Raw genomic sequence first — 26,212 nt, 5'->3', positions numbered from 1 at the left:
CCCCTCTTGGCTAATAAACTATTTTCATAGTAGGTGCACATAGCTGACATTACTCAGAAGCTTTGCCCGCTCACACGTATGTGTAGCACCTCTATGAGTGCCATTCTAGTTCTTATGTGTATATTCAGCTGTATGCAGTCCTTGAAGTGGCATTTCTCTTGACGACCCTTCAGTTACCTCCTTCACTAAAGGGTTGTTTGCAGTGCAGTAAAACAGAGAGGGAATGAGAATGTCTAGGATATAGACAGGCCTGGATGAAACATTCCCACTACGAGAATGTGAAATGTGTAACGCTTGACTAAATCTCTTTTTGTAAACACATGCCCTTTGCACCCATAAGAACTTTTGATAATACAAAAAGACAAAGATGCATTTTGCAATAATATGTAGAACACTTTAACACTCTGCTGTTCCAAAGGGCAGGAAAACACTACACATTTCTTGAACTAATTAAATGTAGAATCTGTAATTCCATCAAACAGCGATCTCTGGGCAAAATATGACAACATGGTACTGTGCTTTGTTAACAGTTTTTGTGTGAATTGAATTTCAGTGGGTATAGAGGAGGAGTTGCTACTGCTGGTCACACATCAGGCTCTACCAAGAGAGGTCTGGAGACATTCACAGTATGATAAATTACTAAACTCCAAGCAACACGTTAGACCAAAACAAAGAAGTAAACTAAATGCAATACCGGCAATCGGGGATCTTTTGCGTAGAGGTCACCGTTTGAAGGCATTACAGGTTATACCTTTAAGCACAAAGTTATCGTCCTATAGCTAGCTTTTCAAGATCCAAGAACAATCCAGGTGAAGACTATAGAATCCCATTCATACCAAACAAATCCCCCCCCCTAGAATGTTTGTTTCTAAGTTAGAACAGAAAGGATAGTAGGCTATCTCTGTTGAAAGCTACACAAACTGACCCCTTGGCTCTTCCTTCTCACACTCTAGATCTGGCTGGGCAGGGCTCTACAACCTAATTGTTAGCCTTCGTCCTTCTCTCTTTCTCCTCCTACTCGTCCTTCTTTGCCTTACAATAAATACATTCTGGGCTGTCACAAGGCACCCTCTAATCCAATTAACTGTAATCTTGTTAGGCTTGCTAGTAGCTTCTGGGACTGTCGTTAAAGGAGAACCACACAGTTGCTCCCTCACCAGTGTCTTGTTCCCTTTCTCCCTGCATTCGAAGAGTTTTTAGCACAAGTGAATTTGAATTTCTGACTGTCATTGAAAAAACAGCTAACTTAATTTTCCAACAAAACAATCGTGTTATAATCACGAGTTAGACATCTTATCAATACTATAATAATACTATAACACTGTACATCTGATTAGCATTATTACTCAGTAGTACTCATTTATATGTACTACTGTTACATTGTACTGTACTTGTGCTGTACAACAACAATACATTTTAATCTAATCTAATCTAGTAATTAATTATATGTATAAACATTGCTATTATTTGATGTACACCTCGATCAAAGTTGCTCTTGTGTCAGTTTGATAGACAATCATAACTAAATTCATACAAATGTAACACACCTGGACTCAAACCTGTGTCTCCTGCATGGGAAGTGAAACATCTATCGGTCAGCCAGAGGTGAACCATCCCTGACCATGGGAGATACGTCTATTAGGCTTACTAAGCTTTAGGTAGGGCTATTCTGCTCTACAAACATGGTGATGATGACTAGTTAGTAGGCCTATATCCAACAATAGCATTGATAATCCAAGCAAGTAGGTGTATGACCAAAGGAATTAAAGAGTTACACATGTGTAGCCCACCTGCTACTGTAACCTAAAGAAAATAAACTCAAAGAAACATACACTGCATTATGCTATTTCTGTTAGATTGATGGCCTCAAGATGTGAATAGAACACCTGTAGGTAGCTTTGCAGGACATTCTGCTGTGTCATGGAAAGTGAGCTTGTGGATCAGGCCTCTACCACCTGCACCAAGAAGAGATGGCCTAATTTGACTAACATGCTGGCTGCCTACTAGTAGCTAGCCTTTGTGAGATAGATTTAATTTAATTGATCAATACCGTTTGAGACTATTTACAATTATTATACAAGTAGGATTTGACATATTTTTTTTTGTTACACTAGGCTATATGATACAATAGTCCTATAATATAATAATAATAATAATAATAATAATAATAATAATAATAATAATAATAATAATAATAATAATAATAATAATAGTTGGTAGAGATCTACTAGACTCTAGAGAGGTACTAACACTAGTAGACTGCTAGATGGTAGCAGCTCATCACTGACAGCTCATCACCACCTTCAAATGCTTAACCTACGTGAAACACGCCAGATACGTTGAGCTTTTGAACAAATATAGGTTATTATATATAGCATAGTCTATTGAAAACAAGTTACAGCACATCCTTGGTTATGGACACAAACAAGAGCACGATAACGACACACAGCCTACATCATAACATAAGTGAGCTCAAATGATAGCCTATATTATGTTGTAGCCCACATTCACCAGCAGTTGAGCTTGGAGGGCAAATATGACACATTTTGTACTGACAACAGGAATGTACGCTCACTAACCGATTGTATTTACATGCAACTACAGCCTCACCAGTACAGTAGCCTACCTGTGGCGCTGCCGCCGCGGCGACTTGCTCTCGAGGTGTCGCTCTGTGCGCTCGAACAAAGACATGATGCCACTTAATTCTTCTGGCAAAGCATCTTCCCCACCACGGGGAAACAAGAGAGACGTCCACGCCGTTATATTTAAAATAAAGCGGACCTGAACACGTAAACAACTTCACTTGCTTCACAACTTCCACGTCTGTGAAGGTGGGTTGAGCTTAGTCAATGGGAGGCTATGCCGTGCTGTTGTAGCCATGGTCAAGGGATTAAAGGTAGCCAGGTTAGACACAGCCACCGGCTCCTGGTGGTTTAGAGAGTTGGGTCGGGGAATTATTTAGAAGACGGATCGGGGATACCCCCCCCCCCCCCCCCCCAGGGGTCCTTGAAGCGATTCCATGGGGGTCCTCCTAAACAGTAGTTAATCAATTAACTAAAGGTTAGCACATAATTAAGTTTATAAAATAACAACGTATTATTATATATATATATTTTTATCTTTCCTTTCATTCTTCTCAAATGTTATCTCCACAACGAGCCCCCTAGACCAGGGGTTCCCAAAGTGGGGGTCGCGAGAATAAAAGATTGTATTTTTTTTTTCAATCTGACATTACAAAAAAACAGAAAATCCATCAAAATCAGTGTTGTTGCTAATCATACATATGCTAGCCTGTTTTTTTAACAATAATTTGTGATGCCATCACAAACACTGGCATTTAAAGGGTACAAATATAAAAAAAATCTGCACCAGAATGCAGGAAATGAAGTCTTTGTAACAAAATAATTCCTGGTGGGGGACCCCCAGACCCTCTGCTTAAAAGTGGCCTGACTGGGACTATATTTTGCACTATATTTCCTTGCCTGAATGATTTCCCCAGTCCGGCCCTGGTTAAAAGCCTCCAATGCTTATTAGTGTGTGTGCGTTTGAACGTTTGCATGTTTCAACCATACATTTCCATTTATATATAAAAACCTCCTATAATAGTGGGGGTCGCGGCTCTCTGACACCGTTATTTGGGGGTCGCGGCCTGAAAAGTTTGGGAACCCCTGCCCTAGACAGCTGTGCAATCTTCTCAGTTGGTGGTACATGATGAACCACATGGACGTTTGGGAAACCTGGGTTACTTTCCTCTATCCGTTTCACAGCCTACGCCACAAACTGCATTAATTAATTGCTCAGGCTATTACATTTGTATAGCCTATATAAAAACATGTATTTTAGGGTACACTGGGGTAAGAAGCCCCCCCCCCCCCCCCCCCCCCCCCCCCCGTAATTTACCACATGACCACTAAATGTTATTTCAAGTCATGTCTTGGACAGTAATGTTTGAATAGTATCCAACTCATTTTAGTAGTGGTGGGGGGGTTTACGTTTTGAAGTAATTTGTTGACACTAAGATATAATTACGTTTGTCCCCCCCCCCCTTTTTAAAGAATAAGTAGGCCTACATATATCAACATTTGAACAAAAAACAACATACTTTTTTGTAATCCATGAAAGTGTAAGGACTTTTGAGGGAAGACCTCCCCCCATGGACATGAATGACTTTAAATAGGTTAGCCCAGCTAATATTAGATTTCTGAGAAAGTACACTATCATCAGTTGCTAGCACTATTGAATTGCTGTAGCATTGCTATAGCTTGAATTTCCTCACCTCCTGGGGTAGTAAAAAAGAAAATAGTGAGAAGGCTTTGGTTAAAGCTGACCTCTTTTTACATGATGCATTTGGCTAATGAGACATTATCGGTTATTTTGTTCAGCTAGTTGATACATTACATTCTAGGGGGCATCTTTCCCTGGGTAGTGGCTGTACACGTAAAATCCCATTAAGTCCCGTTTAATGTAAAGAGAGGCATTGGTGTCTTTGTTGGCAGAAAAGACACATTTCAGGAATAATCACAGACTTCAGGCAGTTGTTGACTGCAAAGGATTTACAACCTAATCTTAAATATGACTATTTTATTTAAGTTTGAGTTCATCTATCCAATAACCTTTGGTCCCCTGAAATGGGGGGACTATGTAAGGCTACAGTTCCCACATGGTTCATCCCATATGGATGTAAACACCATCAAATTAAAGCTGAATGTCTGACCTTTAACCTCTTAGTCATTGTTCCATTTCAAATCCCATGTGGTGGAGTACAGAGACAAAACAACAACAAAAATGTCACTGTCCTAAGACTTACGAACTGCACTGTATTTCCGTGTCTTTGGTAATTTGGTTTTGTGTTGTGTGCCGCTTAATCTTTATCGTGGTGGCTCTCTGTAGAGACCTTTAACATAATATACAATTCCATGAGGTGAAAACACATTCTCTGTAACGATAAATCTGGACCTCTACAGCTTACTGAGGTCAGTCCTTCCATTCTTCTCCATCAAACATGCATGCACTAGAGACATACACACACAGCTTTTGACCCTGGTTCATTAATCATGGGACAAAGGCAGAAGGGTAGGTAAAATCAACTTAGAGGGCAGGTATACGGCTCATGATGAGAATACACAATACCTCCAGGGGGCACTGGGAGCATACTGATATACACGTTATAGATTCAAGCATCACCTCTCCCTCCATGAGAGGTGGAGCTTTCTAAGTGTCGGGGTGACAGGTCCATGGTCTGAGGTTACAGAGTGACACTATGTGAGTTGCATCGTTGTTCAAGGTCGTTTAATAAGGTAGACCTACACTCTCATAGTTCATACTGGTATGTGGTGCACCTTGATATGCAGAACCAAGGATGAAAAATACCTTTACGTCGGTCAGGTATTTAGTTTTGTACACATGGGTGGCTGCTTAACCCAACGTTTAGATGCCATTTCAGTGTACTTGGTGTGTGTGCAATATTTTAATAGAATCATTTGACAACCTAATGATGTTGACTGACCTGGCTCTGCTGGCTGCTATCCTCTGGCTACAGTTACCATGGGGGTGGCGGTGTTGGTATCTGCCCCGGCCTGGGGCCTCGTCGGCAGGCGGCGCCTCAGGGCTGGCAGCGTAGATAGTGCATCCCATGAACTCCCCCTGGAAGTCGGCCGTCTCTTCACTCTCACTGTCCTGGAGTGAGCGGAGAAGAGCCTCCCTCGGCTTGTCCTTTTACCAAACGTTCAGTCCTGATGCCAGCCAGCTGCCCTCTGGAAAAGCCATTGCCTCAGCACATTGCCTCAGCTCCAGCCCCCCCCCCCCCCCCATTGAATCTCTCGCTCGCCTCTAGCCAACTCCCCAGGCCCTCCCCCCTCTCTCGGGCAGAGAACATAGAGGATAATCAGATTTTACATTTACTACACTCAACAAAATCATCCTCAGCATAATCACCCTCTGCTACTGCTCTTGCATTATGCTGATGCAGAAAGTACTCATTTTCATGAGCATTATGGACGTTCAGACAACCTGGCGAATGCAAATGTGAACCCATAGGTCAAGGAGAGTTTAAACAATGCTTAGTATATGGTGATGTACACTAGAATGAAATGTTGACACATGGTTTGGCATAATGCCTCCAACTGCCTGTGGTTATGATCATAGAATTAAAGCTTTGACTCAAAGAAAAACAGCCTCAGAATCACTTGATACTGTAAGCACTTGGAATAATGAAAACACAGCAACTGTAGACAGTGTAATTCCACTCCCTTCAGGCTGCTGCTGTAACAGACTCATACTGTACACATGTGGTAGTTGACTTTAACCTATTTGAAGACACTGCACTCATGTGGTCATTTGGTCTCAGTGCAATTTGCATATTTACTAAATTCCCCAGTTGTGTCTGGCATAATCATGACTTGTGTGAATGAGTAGCATATACATTAATATAATGCCTATTGTAGACACAGCCCCTCCATCCGTATAGTCAACTTTTACTCATTTGAATTTGTAAGGTTATTAAACAAGTACATTTTCCCCACCCCATCCCAGACACAGTGACAAAGCAGAAGTGAGCAGTTCCCATGACAGATTGTCTCATAAAAAGATTTATTTTTTTTCTGCCCAAATTTACAAAGGCAAGTTACAGAGTATTGTATAAAAGAGAACCATGATAATGTACACTTTACACCAACTCCTGACGGGAGGGGGGGGGGGATGAGTGCTGACTTCCTCACACATAACTGTAAACATCCGTTCAAGCACCAGTGTCTGGTACTTTGGGATTTTTTAGTGACATTTTAGGTGGGTTAGGAAAGGACACACAAGCAAGCCTGTCTTGTTTTCACAGGAGACTGTTGGACCTAGGCACCAATTGAGACAACTGCTGGCCAATAAATACTCTTCACCATAAAACAAATACAGTCCTGCAGAATACCATACAGAGTCAAGCACTTTTCCAATAATTTGATAGCAAAAAATTACTTTTCTGGCTTTTCCATACACTTTAGTATATATGGATATATGGTATATATTTTCACTGGATTTAGCTTACTACCAAGATAACATGACTACTCTCAGAGGGAGAACAAATGCATTAGTCACAACCATTGTTGGATAAAACTATAGGTATATGCAATCTGCCGGTACTAAAAAACCCACTGACTTTTAATGACAACATCACAGCTGCCTAGATTACCCTTTACAGCTACAGTAAAATACAAGACCATCACATTCAGCGTGTACATGTCAGACCATCATTCAGTTTTGAAACATGGACAAACAGCTCTCTGGGACAAGCAACTGGCAGCTCACCAACATGGAATGTTCTAGAATCCCAAATATCAAGACACACTTTCCTGGTGTTGAGTTGTAATTCAAGCCAATCGGGGATCAATCAGTGGCGGGTAAGCGACCTTAACTCAGTTTACAACCTTTTCATTTGTGATATACGAGTTTACCCACCTTTACAAGTTGATTTAAAACTTTGATTAAAAGTCATTGTATAGATTAGTGATAGTAGTATCAGATCGATGTGTTAGCTACAATGAAAACAGGTTATTTCTGATAAAATAAAACAAAATACTATTCTGAACACCCCCCCCCCCTTTTTTTTTGTATATTGGCAAGTGTCACAAGTGTTATTGTGATCATGAACTGGAGTTTAGTTTACCCAGTTTCTATTTCACTACTGTGTCACTGAATCCAATAGCTACCTGACGTAACATCTGACTTAGGGCATCCCACTTGAGACCAAGTGGTGGTCTTTTATTTCCTCAAACAAACACTAGTATATGTGATTACGAAATGACGCCATGTGGAAGTTTAAAAGAGCCCATAAAACAAAACCAAATGCACTACAAGTGTAGGAAGATGATATTTTGAAGTACACAAGCTTCATTGACAGCATGGCCAAGTCCCTTCGATCGCTTAGATGCCAAGACCCAAGCATGGCATGTCATATGTTTATTAAAAAAGAAAAAAGAAAATAAAAAGAAAAAAAAAACTATCCTGAGCACATTTGCACCATCAAATCCAACTTGGTGCAGTATACAGTGTGCGTTTCTTCAACACTTAGAAGCAGAAACCCTCTGAAATAAATATGAATGGTATATGGGTAGACTTTCACTTAGAACCCCTGAGGTTGAATGGAAGCAAAAGGGAATTATATATATATATATTCCATACAGAGGAAGCTCTATTGAAAGAAGCTTCTTATAAGTATACCTTTAAGTCAAATGTCCTCCATTTATGTTGGATGATTATGAAAAACGTGAGCCGTGCTTCAGGAAGGGAACTTTTTTTGTAGCAGATTTTACTTGCCATGCTTGGGAGAGAAGGCATACTATTTTGTTTAAGACTGAGCTGTATAACATTCTGCAATTTTGTAAGGAAATGAAATGTAATGGAATATTTGACCACTGCAACTGTATTTTTGGTGTCTTATAAACCCACGAGGGTTTGGCACTTTGTGTGCATGACACGGAAATAAAAGAAAACCAGTCAGTCAATCAATATAAGTGCCCCTAACTGTCACAAAACAATTCACTCTGAGACTATTTGACATTGGCCAGTCTTGGCTGAAACCACAGAGGGCTCCATCTGGGATCAAACCCACCACCTGGGATCAGGGTGGCACCACTAGTGTAGGCTTCCAATGGAAAGGCTTGAGCAACAGTGCTTCGTTTGGCTCGATTCTGCAAGATTAGGTACTATCCATGAACTAGGTGTCATGTGTGAGATGAAATTCGCGGTTTACTTTTACGGTGAGGTTCCTTGCATTTTTCTGCAACCATTTCTCTCTCTCTCCTTTTTGTCAGGTCATTCCTCGCCCGAGTGGTTTGATATTCTCTTCATAATTAGTAATAGTTGAAAGGATTTTGAGTTCATCCCACGCGGTGAAGACAGTTGAGCCAGTAGTTGATCTCACAGAACAGAAACACCTGCTGAAAAGAAACCATGGTAACATCCATCCAGTTGAGCGCATGTTAGCTTGAGTGTGAGGAAAGGCTATTTCAGTGTAAGGGAAGGTGGCGTTCCACACACACACACACACGCACACACACACACACAAAGCTGAAGACAATGATATGGAGAGCTCCAACAATCAGAACAGAAGTCATATTGAGAAGAGAAAACGTAAGATAAACAAAACATGAATAGTGTTTATTCTCCATTGAGGTGAATGCGGTACCTTCGCACAACATGACATTATCCCTGAAAAAAGAACTGAAGGTTCAACGAGGATGGGAATTATCAATGGTGATGGAAAATGAACATTTCAATCTCAGGCTCTAAAGTCTCTGAAGAAAGCAGCTATCGCCATATTCCCTCTCCGCACAAAATATAGCCAAAACATTTGTCAAGTTAAGGATATACTGTTTCTTCACGGCATACAATAAGCCCAAGACATGTAGTTCAATCATTTCAACATGATTCACTTTTTTTGTCAGTCTTTATTTTTGTTTGCCACCCCTTCAGCCACCCAACCCCCCCGAAACCCCTGCCAATTTCTTTCTGCACAAGACAGAAAACAATGCAAAAAAAATAAAAAACACAAAAAGGAAAAACGCAAAGGAAAAAAAGAGAAAAAAATTCAGCTGTCCAGGCAGTCCGTCAGTCTCTTTTTGCATTGTATTTGTCGACAGTGCAAAGACTAGATAATCAGCGGGTTGGCATTTCCTCTGCGAGTTGGGGCAGAGAGTGATGGCTTTGAACCTGGGTTGTGTCAGTACTATTACAGTCCATGGTTTGAGGATAGGGGGTTGTATGCTAAGGGGGTGGGGAGGTGGGAGAGACACAATCTGCCTGACATTGAGGCAGAAGAACTAAAAATATAGATTGAAACACCATTCAACTGATGTCTAAAAGGTGACACCCAGGCGGTGGTCCTCTCATGTGAGCCAGTCACATGAATCTTTGCAGGATAGAGGTGTGTTGGTCAGGTCTCCCTGTAACAACAACATGGAAAGAAAAGAGATGTTAAAGCTGCGTGTTCCTAAACAAGTAGATATTACACTACATGAAGGCAATCAAAATTACTCTTACTGTGTAGTGACAGTCATGAAGCCCACATCCCCGTACTCTTATGAGATTTACTTAACATCTATTTGACTGGAGGAGCTCTATCCTATATTTAACTACCAAAACAGTCAGCTTTAAAGTAAGAGGACTACCACCAGAGGTCAGTGCAGCCTGTCTCTTGCTCCGCCTCTCAGATGGCTCACACCACATCTCTATTATCACTGCTGTGATCCACTTGTCCTCAAAAGACCTGCTCAGGATGGGTGAGCTGCGGGGCTAAGTGCTGCTGCACTGCATATTGTGGTAGCTTGCTGTAGCGCGGCGAGGGCTTTTGTTTGGCTAAGCCTTTTCATAGGGCGCTGCCTCGGAGACTGCAACATCAACATTACAAGGAGGATGGAGAAAAACGGGGAGAAGCAATTCTCAGTTCAAGTGAAATAGACTTAACATCAGGAGAGCAGCAACGTATCAGTAGAACGTGTCTCAGCCAACACGTTTTAAAATGATCTTTCCCCCCCTTCTTTTTCCGTTTTTCTCCCCTCCCAATGTTAGTCGTTATGCAAATTCCCAATCCCCTTCCTGGTCGTTGCGCACTCTACCCCCTACCGTCGGTCTGGGAGGGCGGAGACTATCACATGCTTCCTCCGATACATGTGTAGCCGACCGCTTCTTTTCACCTTGCAGCGCGGTAGGGGTGGACGGTATAAACGGTATACGGTATAAACGGTATGAATTTGCTCTACGGTATGGATTTTGCCTATACCGTGTAACCGGTAGTGCAGCTCTAAAATAGCAATGACGTCATGTAACCACAGCGCGACTATTTCACTCGCATTTGCCCCTAAAAATAGATAGAATTAGTCATAGATAATAGATATGTGCGAACTGGAAAAAGTTATTTAGGAGGCTTCGCGCAGTGCCAGCCCCTCCCGCACGCATGTAAACACGGGTCTACTAGTAGTCTAGTGGGACGGGACGTCTCCCTGAGCTAACGTTAGCTTAGCTACCGTTACAAAATGACCCAGTCAACTATTCACTTTTAGTTTAATACATGATGAGGCATTGTCTAACCGAACGGTATCTAGTCGGCCAGCTACCGATAGCTCCTGACATCAACAAACGCTCCATCAAGTCTAGTAGAGAGTAGACGTGTATGATAGCTCCGTTAGCCGTTAGCTCACGTTAACACAAGTTAGTTCACCGTTCAAAACGAAATGTCCCATTGAACTAAATAATTCACTGAGGCGTTGTATTAACGTTATATATCCGGCTAGCAGTAGCTACAGATAGCTCCTGATATCAATGTCTTATAACACTGATTCGATGCGTATTCGAGCTGAGGGCTTGCTGAGCACAGTTAAGTAACGTTATGCCAATAGGGTCCAGGTGCAGCGCCGGAGAATCCTGGCCGTAGCTCTGCTCGAGGCTACTCGAGTATAGGTCCAGATGCAGCTCTGGAGAATCCTGGCCGTAGCTGGAGGCTACTAGAGTACACACAGACAGTGGAGCTTGTTGCGTGGTGGCGATGTCTCGCAGATAATACAAGTACAAGTCTAATTATATAATATATATATTTTATAAAAAAAAAATAAAAAATTATATAAAATAAAATTTTTTTTTTTATCAAAAACGATGATACCGTGATATATACCGTTACCGTCTATGCTTCAGATTATACCGTGATATAAATTTTAGACCATACCGTCCACCCCTACAGCGCGGACTCTCACTGGGGGAGTGTAACGTGTGGAAGGTCACACTACCTCTCCCAGATACTTCCCTTGCTGTGCAGGCGCCCCGACCGAACTGTAGGAGTCGCTGTTTACAAGGACCAGTACCCACCCTCGACGGGTTTCCCACCCGCTAACACTGCCAATTGTGTTAGTATGGACGGTCGGCCAACCCGGAAGCACCACAGCTGGATTAGATCCCACTGTCTCTGTGGTGGTAGACAGACGCTTAGTCAGCTGCGCTACCCGGCCGCCCCAACGCCAACACTTTCAGTGCGCCACACTATGTAGCTCACTGCAGTGGTGTTTATGTACAGCACGGAGGCCACACTCAACTACAGACAATCTTAGTTGACTAATGGATTAATTGATTTGACAAATCTGTAAAATTGTGTTTCCCCACATTATTGCCCTTCTGCAAATTAGTGCATTAATGCAGAAAAACCACTTTAAAGGAACACTGCACCAAAAGAAATAGAGCCATGGTGTTATGTCCATAATCTCACACATGACAAAACTAACACCTTCTTGTTTAAATTAAATTGGTTCGATTGGTTATTGAATTAGAAATAGAATTAGGAGTTGGAATGTGTGATGTCATATATTCCAGGAAGTATTAAATAAAGTTCAGTGAAATTATGAAAATGTATGTATATTATATATATATATATATATATACACACATACATACACACACACATATATTATGTCTACTAGGGTTGTCAAAATGAACATGTTCATTTTAGAATAATTTTGAAAATCTTTTGATTTATTCTTTTATACATTTTTTATTACCCAACCGCCTCCCATAATTTCGACAGCCAGCCACAGTGAGAAGGTTTGGTTATGTTCCTGATTACTGCAAATCAGGAGAATAATGAGTGACCGGACAACCCCTGAATGGCTTACTTCATTATACAACATTTATGAATGGACTTTTGGACCAAGTTGTATAAACTATGCCGTGATGAGCAGTCTTTTCCAGCAAAGCAACGGTTATGAAGTACACAGGTCGACAAAGACATTGCTACATCAGGGAACATATTTATTTGCAAAATGGATCACCATTCACGTTATTATTTTATACTTCCTGGAATACGTGACATCACACATTCCAACTCTTTCCCTCAATAACACCGAAACGAAATTAATTTGTACAAGACAGTTTGTAGTTTATGGAATATTTATTTTATCAGCTTTATTTTTTTAGTCTGGTACCTTTAACTCATTCGGGGCCAAACCCGAGATAAGTCGGGTTAACTCGCCATGCGTTGGGCGCCAGATCCAAGATTTCTGGGGTTTTGGTTGTTTATTCCTTTATTCAATATTTTTATTCATTATTCATCCAGGGACCTCTGTTACCATAGGGAATGAGAATGAGTGCAATACCGGCTGCATCCAGCTAGACGGTAGTATCGAGCACCCTTTGTAACCTTGTATCTTGGCCTGTGTAATGGACAAACGTCTCTGGTTAAATTGTTCCTTGTCGGGCGAGGGGAGCGGTTCTCCCGGTTCCATTGAAGCACGTCAAATATCCCAGATCCATATGTTGTGGTGGATTATGCCGTGGACCAAATGGACATTGGATGTACCAGATGGCGATCAAACAATTGGAATATTATTTTTGGAATATTCCCGATCACAGGTAAGAACGATCTGACGTCAATTTTAGCTTGATCCTGCAATGCTTTTATACTGATCTGGCTGATAAGCGTTTTTAGTGTTCAATACGAATGCCGTTACTGACAATCAAATAATCAGAAACTACCCTTTCATGCATTCATGATGGAACATAATACCTATGATATAGATTTGATTTCGGAATAATAGCGCGTACAGGCAAGAAACGGCAACGTCTATAGTGGAATTGACGTATAGGGCTATAACTCAGCATTTCATGAATTACCCTAGACCGCTCTAAAACCATACTTATATTCACCACGGTATAACACGGGAACGTATGGATGGAAATTATTTAAATTTTTCACATATTGAACGATAGATAGGTGATGTCAAATGGGCCATAGTATTGTATCCATAGCTATAATATAGAATATAGTTATAGCTCTACAAACAAGGTGACGCACTCCTATTGTTTAAAGCGCGGCCTAGCTACAGCGGGCCCTGACTAATAGCAAAGCCCTCATAAGAAAGTCCTCTACTTGGCTACAAACGTGTCTGGCAGTGTTGTTGACACTATTCTTATCTGTCCCATTGACCGTATTCAAACGGCAGCCCATCCCAAAGGAATCCCAACCTTAGCATGACATAAGAGCAAACTGGCAGCCGTGTGAATATGGCCAATTATCTGTCTCAGAAGACTTTGGTTTCATTGAACATCCCGTGTCTGACTCGTCTCTTTGACTGAGGGGGGTCTTACCGTTCTCACCTCCGTGCTGGTGGGTAAAGGGAGGGGGCTGCTGCTTGCTGACTGGCAACAATAGCTGATGAGGAGAGACCTGCGGCAAGTAGCAAAATGTATGAGAGTCAGTGATTTACCTTATATACTGTAATGTAATTAATTTAAGTGATGATTATATACATCATCTAGTGACAATATGTAATTATTGTGATGCCAGGGCTGAGGAACTCCATTTCCCAGAACCCCCTCCTCCCCACGCATTTGTTTAGTAACCACTGGGTTAGCAACAACTCAGGAACACACTCTGGTTATGGAGAATGTCGATGGAGAAGACATTTCACAATGTGCTCACACCCAGGAAGTATAATGAATTATGTATATTCACATTGTAATTTAAATCTGAGCTTGGTCTTCTCATTTAGCCATGGCAATCGCTAATTCATACCTGCCAACATTAGACCATGAAAAAGAGGGAGATTTCGTCGGGCTTCAAACTCGCCCCACAGTGGCGTTAGCGTGACACTGACCTGTGGCATAGGACAAGTCGTATTGCCCTGAGAGTAGAGGATAGCCCAGGTGGTGGTGGGAGGGCATGATGCGCTGGGAGGGTGAGGAGCGCGGCCGGTCCATGTCTCTCTCCCTTTCCCTGTCCCTGTCTCCCCCACTGCCTCTCTCTCGTTCCCTCTCCCGGTCGTGGGAAGGCTTGTCGCCCACCGTGGGGGACTTGCTCTTGTACTGGCTGGCATGCTGGTGCAGGATATCCAGAGCTTTGGATTCCGACGCTGATTTGGTGACGGTAGGGCTGGCACGGGATTTGTCACCGCCCTCCTCACCTCCGGGTATTTTACCACCATATGAAGAGAATGGGTAGCCTGCAGGTAGGTAAGAACCTAAGATAAATCAGAGGATGAATCGATTATTCAAATTCACATCATGTAAGGGCAATGTTATAGCCATAATTATAACTATTAACAGAAATTACTCAATGAGAAACGTACATGGCCAGTGTATCCGTCAGTCAACTATTTTAAACAAACAAAGTTCCAGAAGAAATGTTATAGTATAACATCTATAGTTGTTAACATACATTATTACATGGCGTTTTCACATTCGCCGAAATGCTTGCTTGTGATTGGTCAATAGCGCGCGTCAGAGGTCAGTTATCAGACAATAATGACCGCTGTGGGACAATAATGACCGCTGTGCGCAGCTGTGCGCAATCAAGCCCACTGACACACACTGTTTCAGTGCAATTAGACACTGCCGGTGTTCTGCTGCCGGCGATGACAGGGGGCGGAGCGACAAGCGGAGCCAGAACGCAGCCAGAACCAGTGTTGCGAGTCGATGTAAAATGAATTAGGTATATTGTTAGTAAGTTAGCCATGTAATAAGCGGGATAATGTATAGCTATACTCGATCATTGTCGCAAAATAATTGACCTTCACTGACGTTTAAAACACCTCGCCGAGGCGGCTCGGTATTTTAAACTCTGTCGGCCAATTATTTTGCGACAATGACCTCGTAGCTATACATTATCCCTTACTTAACTAATTATGTGTAACCCAATTTTGTCCGTCTTAAGTATCTATAATGATGTCACATGCCAACTTCCTGATTACTTTTGGCAGACTGTAAATTACATATTTAGTGCATATTCAAACTAAGCTCCAAGTCATTTATGTTCAGTGTTATTTTAGTTCAGCGTTGCAGCTACTGTCAGAGGTTTACTGCCCACAAAGCTGTACCGATGTGAGCGTTTTAAAACATGAACTTGTATAAGTAAGGGATAATGTATAGCTACAAGGTCATTGTTGCAAAATAATTGACCGACAGAGTTTAAAATACCGAGCCGCCTCGGCGAGGTGTTTTAAACGTCAGTGAAGGTCAATTATTTTGCAACAATGATCGAGTATAGCTATACATTATCCCACTTATTACATGGCTAACTTACTAACAATATACCTAATTCATTTTACATCGACTCGCAACACTGGTTCTGGCTCCGCTCGTCGCTCCGCCCCCTGTCATCGCCGGCAGCAGAACACCGGCAGTGTCTAATTGCACTGAAACAGTGTGTGTCAGTGGGCTAAGGGCTTGATTGCGAACAGCTGCGCACAGCGGTCATTATTGTCCCACAGCGGTCATTATTGTCTGATAACTGACCTCTGACGCGCGCTATTGACCAATCACAAGCAAGCATTTCGGCGAATGCGAAAACGCCATGTAATAATGGTGGATAACTTTTTTTTTTCTTTAACATTACTAGCATGTAATGGCATTCAATGTCAATATAACGTCATACCTGGGTAGTTCTGCATCATGACTGAGGGCATCCCCCTATACCCAGGGTGGCTTGGATCATAGCCTTGTCCATAGGGGTAGCCATGCATGTAGGACATGTAGCTCTGGTGCTGTGCTAGTGGTGATGAAAACTGCATGTGTGCATTAGAACGTGCGTCTTTGCCAATGGCCCGGTGGTCCTCGGAGGGGATGCGAGGGTCAGCGCCCTCTTTGCTCTCCTCTTTGGGACCACTGGTACTGTCCTTGGGCCTGGGTCTGTCATCCTTTGCTTTCCTGTCGCGTTCCCGTTCTCTGTCCCTCTCGTCTTTCCATCGAGGCTGCTGCTGCTGCTCGTCTTCCGTCAGAGGCTTCTGGCCCTCGGGGTACTGTTTAGGGAGAAAACAAAGGTAAGGAAGGTGCCTATTCTCATACTAATACTGAATAACCCATGATGTTCTTAACGGATCAAATTTATCTCACATTAGACTCAAGTTTCTACATTTGTTTTCTTTCTAGCATGGTATTTACCTGTCTGTACCACATAGCCTGCTCCACCCCTGCCTGTCCCCTGGACTCCAGCCCTGGTTTGGAGTCCTCCTTCCCATGGTGGCCCGCTTCACTCAGCTTCATTTTGAGCCCCTCGGCTTGCTGTGACTTGGGGTCCTCTCCCTTCATGCTTGCCATGGATTTGGAGGAGGGCTCTGAGGGAGAATCCCTGGGCTTGCCGGGGGGCTGTGGCGTCTTGCGTAGGTCCGACTGACTCGGGGCTTTGGAGAGGGTGGGGGGCATGGGGCCCTTCTGTTTCCATTCCTCCTTCATAGAGGCCTCTCGTTCTTTTATGGCTGGGTCAGACTTCTTCTCGACAGCACGGTGCTGCTCTGCCACCTGCCGCTGCCGCTCCTCGTACTGTTGTCGGTAGGCTGGGTTGGTGTTTAACAAGTGGTTGTGGTAGGCCTGGTCGGGATGGTATGCGTAAGGGGGAACATAGGCATACTGGTGGTTGTAGTAGAGAGGCTGCATGTACATGTTGGAACGCTGCTGGATGACTGAGGGTTGCTGCTGCTGCTGCTGTTGTTGTTGTTGTTGCTGCTGTTGCTGCTGCTGTTGTTGTTGCTGCTGCTGTTGTTGCTGTTGTTGCTGTTGCTGCTGCTGTTGCTGCTGTTGCTGCTGTTGCTGCTGTTGCTGCTGCTGCTGCTGCTGTGGGCCAGAGACACTGATGTCAGCTTTACGATCTTCATGAACTTCAACCTTGACCTTTTCCTCTGCTTGGTCCTGGTCATCTTCCCTTTTGATCTTAACCTGACCCTCAGCCAACGGGGTGCCTGAGTTAGACCCACTGGGACTGGGGTTGACATAGTTGGGTGAGTAGTAAGCGTCATAGCCGGCATAGTATGGGGACTCTTTATTGGGTGTCTGGTTGGGGAAGAGGGCTTTTTTGGCACTTTCCCTGTTGGCTTGGTCTTCTGTCTTGACTTTAACACCCCCCTCACCGTCCTCACCAGCATCCGAGATGTCTGAATACGCCGGGCTATTGGTTTTCACTGAAGAGTTGTCAGCACCGTTTTGAGCCATGTGGAGCGGCGTGAGAGGCTGTGGTATTCCGCTGCCGTCTATCCGACTGGCCATGCCGATGGACGGACTGGGGGCGTTGTCCGAGAAACTGTAAATCTTGTCTGCCTCTGCCTTGATGCTGGCCAGGCGACTCTGGTGAGGGTCTGAGGAACCATTAAGCAGCCCTTCCCCCTTGCTCCCCTGGTCAGAGGATTCAGAGTAGGGACTTTTGCCTTCCTCCAGTTTCCCTCCCTTTCCCGAAGGCTTTGGGCTGTCAGCCTCCTTTCCACTTTCTTTCTTCTTCTTGTCCTTCTTCTTCTTGTCTTTGGAGCTGCTGGACGCAGGGTCTCCGATGGCAGGAGGTTTGGGCTGGGTGCCTTTCATTTGGGGGCTTTTGGGGACTCCTTGCATCACAGGGGTCATCCCTGGGGAGACGTTTGGGTTTCCAGGAGGAAAGGCGTAGAGTTGCTGGGATGCAGTGGACCCAGGGCCAAGGGGTCGGGGTGACTTTATGTTCTTCTGTGCCATTTTGTCTGCCTTTGCCCCACTGCTAGACTTTTTGGACTTGTCTGAGCCTCTCTTGTCATCCATACCGTCATTACTGGCCTCATCAGTGAGGCATGGCCCATCTTCACATCCGTCCATTGGTGTACCACCCGTTTCTGGGTCTGTATCTGTGGTTTTCTTCTTGCTCTGCTTTGAGCCAAACTTCCCAGGGGACGGGGAAGGGCTTTGAGCATCAAATCCCCTGCCTTTTGGGGTGACCGAGCGTGCGGGGGACAGGCACCCTTTCTGAGAGTTGGATGCTCCATTGCAATTGCCTTGTTCAGGGTGGAGTGTAGAATCCTCTCCATATTCGCTGTCCCCATCTAGGTCCATCTTGATGTCATCATCGTTGTTGTGAGCACGGGCTTGGTGGTACTTGAGACCATTGATGTGCTTGTACTTCTTGTTGCAGTTGGGATGCGGGCAGTCAATAAGCACTGGTGAGGGACAGTTCCGATCAAGGGGAGGAGGAAGAGGCTCATTCTTGATGGAAGGAATGAGACCCGCTGACCCCACCCCTCCACTGTTGGAGTTAGTCCTCATGCGCTTGTTGCCCTTGGTGTCCTCCGAGCTGGAATTGAGCTCCATGTCTGAGGCGGGTTTGGTCTTACGTTTTCCAGCTGATGAAGGACTGGCCTTGATGTCTTCTGTGTTGCTGTTGGGTGGTGTGCGGCGCTCCGATGGAGTCTGGCTGCCCCTACGGCCCTTGCTGTTGGAGGCCGCTCGCGTCTTGTTGTTGGTGCCTTTGTTGTCTGATGAGTTGCTGTTCTCATTGATAGGCGTGTTGCTGTTGGGCCTCATCCTTTTGCCCCGCCCTCGACCGTTCCTCATCTCTAGGTCACTGGTAGGGGATTCACAGAACCTATAGGGTAACAAGGAAAACATGTATTACTATTAGTGTTGTCATGAAATATCCATGTACCTTGATTAGGGCTGCCGCGGTTACCGCATTATCGCCATCACGTCACGCCCACCGCAGAGTCAAGCTGATTACCGCATCACCGGCTGTTTTTTATTTAATACAATTTTTTATAATAATAATAATTATAGTTGTGTATAGCCTATTTTCTTCACGCCATGTGTTCGAAAGTTTCCACTCGCAGTTGCGCAGTTAACATTCTGATTGAACCCCAGAACTTGTTTTGCTGCAACGGAAAGTTTTCGATTTGAATCTGCTAAAAACATGGATCTTGTAGCGAAACCCAATCGAAGGGCATTCGGATTCCGTAAATGCTGCCGTTTTGATCCCGAAAGAAGACGGAGTGGTCACGGTTAGCGAGGACAGGTCAGTTCCTCATCGGGATCCCTAGTAAAAGCATTAAAAAACTGCAAACCATCCAGAATGTCGCTGCTAGGATCCTGATGAGGGTGCGCAAATATGATTGTTTTATTCATTTTAAATTGTTTTATTCATTTTAATTGTTTTATTCATTTAACTTTTTGTCTATATCTCCTGTAGCACTCTGAGATTCTCGCGAATATAAAGTGCGGTACAAATTGAATCTATTATTATTAGTTCTGGTTCTGTTCTGGAGCAGTAGATATGCCATATTGTGTGTGTGTGTGTGTGTGTGTGTGTGTGTGCTGAGCGCAGTTGCTTTAGCTGGTGTTAATTCGCTGGCCACTGGGTTGAACAAACGATTCCATGACGTTATTATCTGTTATGCAGATAGATAGGACAGTCAATTCATTCCTAGTTGGTTATTGAACCAAGCGTTTGGTTAACGTTAGCTACCGCGAGTCGGACTCACGACCAGCAGTTTCAAGAACAGGCTGAACAGCCAGCTGTTTTCAACCAATATTCCTGCTGCAAAGTCATCCTCTTTAATGACAACACTGGAATAAAGATAGACATTTAACGTTAGACTAGAGGCTATAAAGAATAGACTACCACAGAAATAAATGCATTCGAAAAGTTTATTTAGGAAAAAATATTTTAACATTACATAAAAAATAAAAATAAATTGCGGTTACCGCAGCGGTTTCAATGGCTTCACTAATTTGTGCGGTAAGGAAAAAATCAATACCGCGGCAGCCCTAACCTTAAATACCAATCCATGATAATATGTAATATGTATATATAATAGTGATAATACACTCACTGTGCTTATTTAAAAAAATTGCTTCTGTAGTCGACTGATTCTTGGTGCAGAGCCCCAAGGAATTCTAAAACTATGAACAAACAAGTGCACTCAGGAACATTAAGTTAAAATCTTTCAATATTGTATTCTTGGCTGGGTAGTTTGTTTATATATTCATCTTGATCATGAAGAACAAATAAATATCAAAATATTTAAATACATATACCTGAGTGTCATCTGTGTTTGTTCATAATTCTAACACAAATTCCACGACTAAATACATCTAAGGAGACTATTGGAAGTCTACTTTAGTTATAATGGAATAACCACATTAATGTTATATCTGAAATCATGTGAAGAATCATTAGTATCTAAATATTTAGATAAAATATGTGCATTAACACTTTGGTTGCCTAAGGTTAAATTAATGATATACCATAGATTGCCAGCGCTATTTGTCTATGGAGAAAGTCCCCTTCTTTGCAGGGCTATAACTTTTTAAATTCTATTGCTACATTGCCATTATTAGGGCCCATTCAAAGTCCTATATGTATTGTTCATTGTGTAGCAACGTTAAACTTTTTCATTCACATATTCATAGTAAAGTATGGTCTAATGTATAAGTATGTTTTCATCTCTTTCTGCAGCTTTCTCCAGAACGTGATATATAGCCCCAAATGCATTATATTGATGATGAAATACAGTTTGATGGCAATCAGCGCGATATAAAAAATTCCAACTAGACGTACTTCTAGAAGTTACTACACGTCATCTGATGTTGACCGGATGGGCGAGGGGGCGTTTATAATTCCGTGGGCAGCGTTATACCAATCATCTAATGTGGGTCAAATGTTGATAATATCAGTTATTATCGAAGACGGTAACGTTACACGCTGAAACTCACCCCAGTCTCTGCGCGCCGTTGGGCGATCATCGTCGAGTAGAAATTTTATCATTATGGGATATATTATTACCCGGTCCATCTCCAGCTTGTATAATGGTATATACGTCCAAATCATGTTGTTTATCGAGTTATTGGCAATCGATCGCTATGTAGAGTGACGAGCTAGAGTCACGGGACATGTACAGAGTGGCCGGAAGCAATACGGACGTCTAGCAAAACCTCTAGTGCGCTTCCTGTTAAGCGCTTGCGCCGATCGGCCACCAGATGGCGCTCCTGAACCGCCAGAGAGCTCAGTGGGTCCTGCTGGTGGATCTCAGGCCAGCGGAGGGACATTATGAATCCGATCGCAGATTTTTGAAATATTGATATAAAGACGACGTACAGCGTCCCCCGGCAACTTTAGCATGGCCAGCAAAGACGTCTAAAGACGGCTCCCGGCACCCAAAGTGTTAACAAATATTTTTGCACTTTGATTTTTGATTTGTGATAGCAAATGTGATGTTTTTATGCAACTTGAACCATAAAATGAACACGCAAATGTGATGTTTTTATGCAACTCACATTGCGCCCCATTACTCGCTTCCCAGGAATTATCCCGGATCACTCTGAAATTATACTTATATTCACCACGGGATAACGCGTGAACGTATGCATGAAAAAATTATTCTTCTTGGTCGGAATAAAGTCAGTGTCAAATGACCATAGTATTGTCCCCATACCTATAATATAGAATATAGATATAGCTCTACAAACAAGGTGACACACTCCTATCTTTAAAGTGTGGCATAGCTACATGGGTAAGCGCTGCATGGGTAAGGCTAAGAGAATAATCAAAGACCCCAGCCACCCAAACAACTGCCTCTTTGAACTGCTGCAGTCAGGCAAGCAATACCGGAGTCTTATGGCAATACCGGAGTCTATCCCCAAACCATCAGGCCATCAGGATGCTCAATGAACAATAACACTATGTAACAAACTATCAAATACACCCACAGCACACACGTACACACTCACTTTAAAATGGACAACTCACTGTAGCACCCACTTTACTCACTTTAGACACTTAACACTTTGGTTGCCTTGGGTTAAATTCATGATATACCATAGGTTGCCGGCTCTATTTGTCTATGGAGAAAGTCCCCTTCTTTGCAGGGCTATAACTTTATTAGGGCCCATTCAAAGTCCTATATGTATTGTTCATTGTGTAGCAACGTTAAACTTTTTCATTCACATATTCATAGTAAAGTATGGTCTAATGTATAAGTATGTTTTCATCTCTTTCTGCAGCTTTCTCCAGAACGTGATATATAGCCCCAAATGCATTATATTGATGATGAAATACAGTTTGATGGCAATCAGCGCGATATAAAAAATTCCAACTAGACGTACTTCTAGAAGTTACTACACGTCATCTGATGTTGACCGGATGGGCGAGGGGGCGTTTATAATTCCGTGGGCAGCGTTATACCAATCATCTAATGTGGGTCAAATGTTGATAATAGCAGTTAGTATCGAAGACGGTAACGTTACACGCTGAAACTCACCCCAGTCTCCGCGCGCCGTTGGGCGATCATCGTAGAGTAGAAATCTTATCATTATGGGATATATTTTTACCCGGTCCATCTCCAGCTTGTATAATGGTATATACGTCCAAATCATGTTGTTTATCGAGTTATTGCCAATCGATCACTGTGTAGCGTGACGAGCCAGAGTCACATGACCTATAGCGAGCACCCGGAAGTACTACGGACGTCTAGCACAACCTCTATGGCACATCCTGTTTGGCGATTGCGCCGATTGGCCACCAGATGGCGCTCCTGAACCGCCAGAGAGCTCAGTGGGTCCTGCTGGTGGATCTCAGGCCAGCGGAGGGGACATATGAATCAGATCGCAGATTTTTGAAATATTGATATAAGGACGCTGTACAGCGTCCTCCGGCAACTTGAGCATGGCCCGCAATGACGTCAAAAGACGTTTCATGGCAGTCAAAGTGTTAACACACTTTATGTTATTGGTAGGAGATTTAAACATCACCTCATACCTCATTGCACCTCACCACCACAAGGTGGCACCACAAGCTAAGCTATTGTATATTGTTGTAACTCAGTTACCTTCTCTACTGCATTGTATATATATATACTGTATATATGTATATTGAACATTTTTGTTTTGTTTACACTTGTTTACGTACTTGACTTTCAATTTTATACTTATACTTATTTTATACTATCTTTTTATTTGATCTAGCACACTCGGGAGCAAAACAGAAAGAAGCATTTCATACAAAGTATTCTGTATTTCTGTATGACAACTAATAAAGAAACTTGAACTTGAAACTTGAGCTACAATGGGACCCGGCTAATGGCTGGAGCTGAATGAGTTAAGTGATGCGTTTAAAAAAAATATATATAATAATAATCGCTCAGATAAATTCATAAAAACAGGATGCACTTTTAAAGCAAACAAAGCATCCAATTTCCCACTAAACAATGACAAGTGAACATTAATTGTCAAAGACAAGGCCTCCCTGCCTTGTAATCGCAACATAATTCAAATCCTCACAATAGCAGTTGTATCCCATGTCTCCATAATTGTAATGTAATTATCTTTCTCCGTAGCAGTGAATGTTAGTAATCTGTGACAAGGAGAGACACTGGGCTGCGATGAGTCATAGCTTCCCCTACGAGTCTCTCAAAACAATTTCAGCCGCAGCAGGGGATGTGAATACATCCGTAGGCTCACAGAGGTGCAGGAATTCAGGCTCATTACTCATCGTGAGTCTGGGTGTAGATTAAGTCTGTTGAAAGCTTTCTGAATCACTCTCAGCGTCTCCCTAATGTAGTCTTGCTGCAAACTAAGATAATCTTGTAAATACAACAAACTTCACCTACTGAGCAAAGCAATGTTATTCCTTTTGCATAATATTTAAACATTAAGTGTTACATACAGCATAATACATATGATGTATTACTACTATAATGTATTACTTTTAAAGTGATTGTATTTGGGCTGCATGGCTCACGCCAGGCCTTTGTGATCGACGCGGTAAAATCAAGACTAATTGATTATCTATGGGCAGTATTAGAAAGGATGGGGTTAGGAAAAGGATTCATTGATATGATTAAAGTATTATACAAAGACCCATCGGCCATGATTACAACAGGTACAATCATCTCCAAAATCTTTCCGGTATCACGCTCAGCCAGACAGGGTTGCCCTCTTAGTCCCGGACTATTCAATCTATCATTAGAGCCTTTAGCACAATATATAAGACAATCCCAATCCATAGAACCAATCGTAATCAAGGGCACACAACATAAAATTAGTTTATATGCGGACGACGTAATATTGTTCATGCAAAACCCCAACACCACATTGCCTCATCTGCTCAAGTTGATTGAGAACTTTGGTGATTTATCGGGATTTAAGATAAATTGGCCGAAGTCGGCTTTCCTTCCACTTAACACCCCTGCAAAAAAAGATATAACCCTCCCAGGAGAGATACCTATGGTAAAACATTTTAGATGCTTGGGAGTGGAAATATTCCCCACCATAAGACAAACGGTGAAGCACAATTACACAAAAATCCAAAACAAAATCAAAGACGACCTTGATAGGTGGGCAAAACTTAAAAACTCAGTACAAGCACGGATATCAATAGTTAAGATGGATGTACTACCTAGAATCAACTTCTTCAGTTCAATGCTACCGTTACCCCCTCCAGAGGGTTACTGGAAAAGATTACACTCCTCCACATACAAATTTATTTGGAATAACAAACCACCACGTATAAAAAGATCCACCGCACAGAGAAATAAAGCAGATGGTGGCATGGCATTTCCAGATTTTTTCCACTATTTTAAGGCGTACACATTAAGACCATTGACAACATGGTTTGATCCCCAAGCATTAGTATCCTGGAGAAAATTAGAAGAAAACATAGTAGCCCCACATAGACTGAAGGACATAGCATACACTAAACTACCAATCAAGCACTGTGAACGGAAATTTGGCCCCATAATTACTCATGCGATCCGGATATGGCGTGAAACACAAAAAAAAAATCCTAACCCACATAAATGGCACAATCATACTCCCTTATTCAATAACAATGCACTCTTAATTGAAAAACGACCTATAAGATTCCCTATATGGGAAGAGCAAGGCATACACTCATTAGGGGATGTTTTTAACAAACAGGGTTTTTGTAGTTATGGAGAAATATGCAAAAAATGTAATCTCACCAAGTCCACATGGCTTTTTTACATACAGTTACGGCTATGTTTGAAGTCTCACGGTGTTCCATTAGACATACCAATTGAACACCACAGATACCACAAATTCTTCTATGAAAGAGAGACATCAAGAGGTTTTGTTTCAGATTTTTATCATCAATTACTAACGTGCTCGTATGAAACCCTCCAACTAGACTCTGCCTGGAGGAGGGATATACCAGACCTGGAAAGTGACTTTGATTGGCAAGGAGCCTGGGCAAATGTCCGACTTACATCAAGGAACCCGGACCATCAACAAATCAATCTTAACTATATTCACAGGACATACTTGACTCCTATAATATTGAGCAGAATGGGTCTTAAACAAGACTCCAAATGCTCCCAATGTACAAATGGGGACGAAGGGACATTTATGCACATGTATTGGGACTGCCCACCAGTTAAGACATTCTGGAAAGATGTGACCCAACAATTATCAAAACTCGTATCTTGGAATATACCTGTACACCCCTCGGTATTAC

At 42.6% G+C, this 26,212-nt stretch overlaps 2 protein-coding genes across 3 annotated transcripts in view; both read right to left on the bottom strand.

Annotated features, from left to right (window-relative positions):
• Positions 1-5,634, bottom strand: part of gramd2aa (GRAM domain containing 2Aa) — a gene marked incomplete at its 5' end in the record, with an annotated part of 113,584 nt that extends 107,950 nt beyond the window's left edge. Inside the window, one exon of the mRNA XM_084337432.1 lies at positions 5,507-5,634. Coding sequence (XP_084193558.1) covers positions 5,507-5,634 — 128 coding nt within the window. The remainder of the gene's footprint in view (positions 1-5,506) is intronic.
• A 3,800-nt stretch (positions 5,635-9,434) lies between these two features.
• znf609b (zinc finger protein 609b) overlaps positions 9,435-26,212 on the bottom strand; it is a 282,574-nt gene continuing 265,796 nt past the window's right edge. For both annotated transcript variants that reach the window (XM_084337717.1, XM_084337718.1), the window contains exons 5-9: positions 16,903-19,333; positions 16,397-16,760; positions 14,622-14,984; positions 14,113-14,191; positions 9,435-9,929 (exon numbers count right to left, since the gene is read on the bottom strand). In XM_084337717.1, coding sequence (XP_084193843.1) covers positions 14,118-14,191; positions 14,622-14,984; positions 16,397-16,760; positions 16,903-19,333 — 3,232 coding nt within the window. In that variant the 3' untranslated portion in view covers positions 9,435-9,929; positions 14,113-14,117. The remainder of the gene's footprint in view (positions 9,930-14,112; positions 14,192-14,621; positions 14,985-16,396; positions 16,761-16,902; positions 19,334-26,212) is intronic.

This window comes from Notolepis coatsorum (assembly GCF_963971535.1).
Source record: "Notolepis coatsorum genome assembly, chromosome: 20".
NCBI classification, from domain to species: Eukaryota; Metazoa; Chordata; class Actinopteri; order Aulopiformes; family Paralepididae; genus Notolepis; species Notolepis coatsorum.
This window is presented reverse-complemented; position numbering and strand designations above follow the sequence as displayed.